General features: G+C 32.1%; 1 protein-coding gene across 1 annotated transcript; it reads right to left on the bottom strand.

The window, feature by feature from the left end:
• Positions 1–3834: 3834 nt before the first annotated feature.
• Positions 3835–5384, bottom strand: LOC149668659 (uncharacterized). The gene is made up of 5 exons (XM_089840838.1): positions 5205–5384; positions 4976–5026; positions 4845–4918; positions 4447–4678; positions 3835–3962 (listed from the first exon to the last, which is right to left on the bottom strand). The coding sequence occupies exons 1-5, from the start codon at positions 5347–5349 to the stop codon at positions 3844–3846; spliced, it is 621 nt and encodes a 206-aa protein (XP_089696964.1). The 5' UTR covers positions 5350–5384; the 3' UTR covers positions 3835–3843.

Genomic DNA, 5384 nt, shown 5'->3' with positions numbered 1-5384 from the left:
TGACTTGACTATCGTTATTGGACACAATAATAAGCTAGATCTCTTCGAAAACTCAGAATAACCAAGTATTCATTGTGTAGTGGTTATCACGTCCGCTTTACATGCGGAAGGTCCCGGGTTCGAGCCCTGGTAGATACATGTTTTGACCATCGTGATTGGACATAATAATAAGCTAGATCTCTTAGGAATCTCAGTATTACCAGGTATGTGTAGTGTAGTGGTTATCTCGTCCGCCTAACACGCGGAAGGTGCAAGGGCCCTGCTAGATGCATGTTTTGACCATCGTAATTGGACATAATAATAAGCGGTAAAGAAAACATAATTACTCAAAATTTAATTACATTAAGACTGAAGCGACAGATATTATATAAAAACGTCTTGGTTTGGACCAAGGCCGAAAAAACAAACGATATGTGTGAGGTTTATCAATTGACTGAAGTATCAGATATTGAAATTTTTCCTAGTTATTTTTATACACTCAATCCTTAATCAATATTTAATTCAATCAACTGATTTTACTGTTAATCGACCTAGTCCCTCTAAATTAAATGAAAAAATTACATATCTACGCTTTTTCAAGAACAATTACATTTTCCGAAAACATTTTATCATGAAATTATTTATTTTGAAGGGATTTCGTGTCGATGATCACTAACTTGTGAGCATCTTGACCGACATAGTTTTAATGGTTGCTGGCTTGACAAATTTTGAAGTTTGCACCAAAAGAAGTTTAAATCTGTTTTAAATGGTTGATAAGACTGTCGTTTAGAGTGAATGTCGTCTACTTAAGACAAAGCAACAAAGTTCATCCTGTGTGGTAAAGGGTAAAGATCACATAAACAGAAATACTTCTCAGACTTGTTATATTCATTTCCTTCGGAAATAATATGGTTAAACACATCATTCATTACTAGTTATGCCAAGAAGGTCACATTTAACTCCGACACCCCCTCCCTTCCTCTATTTTCAAAATATATGGCATTTTATAATCACCAGTGGTTTCAGTGTATGGGTCATCTGAGCCGTCGCAACACACTCAGCCAATATTACCATAGACTGAGTTATGACCAAGAAATTCTTAAGTACGGAAAAGGAAGTTCCAGTGCAACTTTACCATCAAAGAGGCGACAATAGAAATGTAGCATTTCGATATACGAAATTAAATGTATAAATTCGCGCAACACCCTTGTTTGGCATCCACGATCAAATATTTACATTTTCCATTCGAGTTATGCCAAAGTTCGCTTGCTTTTTTTAGACATCCAGTAGAACATTTCAAATATTCAATACTGTATCCTCAACATGATAAATTAATTTCACGATAAAATGTTTTCGGAAAATGTAATTGTTCTTGAAAAAGCGTAGATATGTAATTTTTTCAATTAATTTAGAGGGACTAGGTCGATTAACAGTAAAATCAGTTGATTGAATTAAATATTGATTAAGGATTGAGTGTATAAAAATAACTAGGAAAAATTTCAATATCTGATACTTCAGTCAATTGATAAACCTCACACATATCGTTTGTTTTTTCGGCCTTGGTCCAAATTGATTTCGAAGTGGTCTGCGTCCCAACGTGGTCTAGTTGTAAAGCGTCGGATCGTCACGCATAAAATCTTCGTTCGAATCTCCATCAGGAAGGTGAGTTTACTAAAATCGATTTACCAGTATAATTCTGAATAATTTATAATAATCGAATTTAATATCCTTGCAGGTGCTGAATTTAGAAGGCGAATTTAAAATTCAGCAGTATTAAGGATTTCTTAACGAGAAAAATAGTATTGTTAGGTTGAGTTACACATTGGATGTTATAGCTGGGCTATTTTATTTTCTTTTTTTAGGTTAGGTTGGGTTATGTTAGGTTAGGTTTGGTTAAGTTAGGTTAGTAAAATTTTACAAATCATTTAACAATGTTACGCCTTTTCCAAAATATTGATGTTTAGCTTCATTGGTTTCTCAAATAATATGCCTTTTCCAAAACATTACTGTTACGTTAGGTTTTGTTTGGTTAGGAGAACGTCCCCTTACGAAAATAAATGATCAAATATTGATCAAACGAAGTTGATCCAAAATTGGGCCGATCAAACCTTGATATAGTTTGGATTTCAATAAATCTAATCAAAATGTTTTCAAAGCAATTTTTCATTATTTTCATCAAATTTTGATCCCATGTTCTATCACACATTTGATCAAATGTTTATCGCGGTTTTTTTGTGAAATTAATCAAATGTTTATCGTGGTTCTATCATACATTTGATCAAATGTTTATCGTGGTTCTGTCATACATTTCATCAAATGTTTATCGTGGTTCTATCATAAATTTGATCAAATGTTATCTCGATTCTATCCTACATTTGATCAAATGTTTATCGGGGTTCGATCATACATTTGATCAAATGTTTATCGTGGTTCGATCATACATTTGATCAAATGTTTATCGTGGTTCTATCATACATTTGATCAAATGCTATCTCGATTCTATCCTACGTTTGATCTAATGTTTATCGTGGTTCTATCATACATTTGATCAAATGTTTATCATGATTCTATCATACATTTGATCAAATGTTTATCGTGATTCTATCATACATTTGATCAAATGTTTATCGTGATTCTATCATACATTTGATCAAATGTTTTTCGTGGTTCTATCATACATTTGATCAAATCTTTATAACGGTTCTATCATACATTTGATCAAATGTTTATCGTGATTCTATCATACATTTGATCAAATGTTTATCGTGATTCTATCATACATTTGATCAAATGTTTATCGTGATTCTATCATACATTTGATCAAATGTTTATCGTGGTTCTATCATACATTTGATCAAATGTTATCTCGATTGTAGCCTACATTTGATCAAATGTTTATCGTGATTCTATCATACATTTGATCAAATGTTTATCCTGATTCTATCATACATTTGATCAAATGTTTATCCTGATTCTATCATACATTTGATCAAATGTTTATCGTGATTCTATCATGCATTTGATCAAATGTTTATCGTGGTTCTATCATACATTTGATCAAATGTTTATAACGGTTCTATCATAAATTTGATCAAATGTTTATCATGGTTGTATCATACATTTGATCAAATGTTTATCATGGTTGTATCATACATTTGATCAAGCGTTTATCGCGACTCTATCATATATTTGATCAAATTTTAATATCGCTTCTATTCTACTCTTGATCAAATTGTAATCTCGATTCTATCCTAGACTTGATAAAATTTTAATACTGGTTCTTGTATCATACATCAGATCAGATTTTAATCCCTGTTCTATAATATACTTGATCAAATCTTATTCCCTTTTATCATTCATAAAATATAAATATAACTTTATCATTACCTCGATCAAATTTTATACCCAGCTTCTATCGACTTTCTGCTCAAAACACAATCACGATTTATTGTTCTTTCCATCAAAATTTAAACGCAGAATAATCGGTGTTTTAATTCAATTCCGATCCTGGTAGTATAAAAGTTTTGACTAAATTTCAAAATCAGAAAAAGAAACCACGATTTTATGCAATTTTAATATAGGTTTAGTCCGTGTTTTAGTCTAATTTCATTTATAACTTCATCAATACTTTGATCAATTTCAAATACTAGTTTGTTTAAACTGTTATTTTTAATTAATAAAGTAGCAACGTGTTTTTGTGCTTAAGAAATAATTTTTAGTAAGGGGAAAAACCTATAAATTTTCAATAAATCAAGGCATATATTTTTTAGAACAAATCCTGTTCATACTGAATGAAACTGATTTGAAGCTTCAAGAAAATTTTATTTAATTCAATTATCAAAAAATCGGAATCATTATGGATATTCAATTTTTGGCATTTATCTCTTCTCTTCTTAATTCACTAAGTTTGTTTCCTAGTGTTCGCACAATATCTTTTTTACATTCTTTCCAGTTTCTTTTAGAAGCGATATCCAAAACGAAATCTGATATCAAGCATGTTAAATAGTGTTAAGTAACATATTATCATGCTATACTTTAAAGTAAATTTTCAAGTGACCCAGGTTCAAGAGAAAGGAAATGTAAGCGAAAGTTAAGGGACCTGATTATTGTTATATGTGCCTTTCGATTATAGCAACATAGCACTAGTAGAGATTTAGCTGACACCAAAACATTTAATAGGGGAATCCAGAACGTTTTGCTATGTCTTGGGCATCTTGTTTAAAAGATTCCCGCGCATGCGCACATTGTACAAAATTGACGTCAGACCATAGCCAACCAGGCCAACCGCAAAGTTGGCCATGGTCTAACGTCAATTTTGTACAATGTGCGCATGCGCGGGAACATTTTAAACAAGATGCCCATTGCAAGACATTGAAAAACTTTCTGGATATCCCTATTGAAAAATATTTTGTATTTGAATTTTGGATCTTTGTCAGTCGTTTAAAGACCATTATTCAATTCAATTACCAATTATGGCGTCAACAGCTGGTCTATACAACCCTTGCCGTGAATCTGCAGGTTTTCCATGTGGACCGTTTGCCGTGCGCCCATACAATGAACATGTTCGTAGAAATTCTATTTTAAACGTTTCTACAAGCAACAATCGAGCCATGGTTGAAGCAGTTTTGCTGGAGTTTTCAGCCCGTCTTAAAATGAATCTTGGCAAGAAAACTTTGCTTCCATTTACAAGTTCCACCACCTAAAAAATCATAATATAACAACTTTTCTTCGTCGTGACTCAACGGACTATACTACTATCCAAATTAATTAGAAAATAGTCATATCAAATGCGGATACTAATGGTTTCGTAACATTTTTACTTTATGAGAAGTTTTTAAAATGACAACGCTTAGGAAATAGCTTACATCAGAGTCCGATGCGGAGTACTTCAAATGTTCATGCACATTGCTTACACTCGTATTCAATGGTGATTTTGGATCTTATTTAAAAAACTATAATTATATAATTAACATTATTGACAACATTTACAACATACCAGGCAAGACACTGGTTTCTAAAGTGAACTTTGTAGCATCTAAAAGTGAATCTATAAAAAGTGTTTCGTAAAATGAATTTAAAAAACCATCCCTTTCCGCCGTGGGTTGAAAATGGCCTACTGGATCTTACTAAAAACTTATAATTTCATATTTCTCTTATTGCAAAAATACCTGATCCGGCTTAACATGCAAATTGCTTATATACTCTAGAAAATAGTTGAAACAAACCAAAATTTTCCATGCTCGATGACGCAGCCTTTGGAGTTTCTGAAAGTATTTGTTTTCTTGGCTCTAATTTGTTTTCTTTTTCTAGAAACATTTGGTCCTCGTTGGTAAAATAGTTTTTTCCAAGCTGGATTTCACTATCAGGCATAGTTTTTAATTTTGGAGTTTTGGTGGTTGCTAAAC

Source organism: Phalangium opilio, unplaced genomic scaffold (assembly GCF_054372755.1).
Source record: "Phalangium opilio isolate 3A_F unplaced genomic scaffold, DU_Popi_V2 ptg000055l_1, whole genome shotgun sequence".
Classification (NCBI taxonomy): Eukaryota; Metazoa; Arthropoda; class Arachnida; order Opiliones; family Phalangiidae; genus Phalangium; species Phalangium opilio.
Note: the sequence above shows the minus strand (reverse complement) of the source record. Positions and strands in the feature narration are given on the sequence as shown.

What these genes read in the sequence shown, in the direction of transcription:
- LOC149668659 (XM_089840838.1), bottom strand. Translation starts at nt 5,349, where the DNA reads ATGCCTGATAGTGAAATCCAGCTTGGAAAAAACTATTTTACCAACGAG. An exon ending in ATCGAGCATGGAAAATTTTG is followed by an intron (nt 5,027 to 5,204) that starts GTTTGTTTCAAC and finishes CACTTTTTATAG; the next exon opens with ATTCACTTTTAGATGCTACA. An exon ending in AGAAACCAGTGTCTTGCCTG is followed by an intron (nt 4,919 to 4,975) that starts GTATGTTGTAAA and finishes TTTTTAAATAAG; the next exon opens with ATCCAAAATCACCATTGAAT.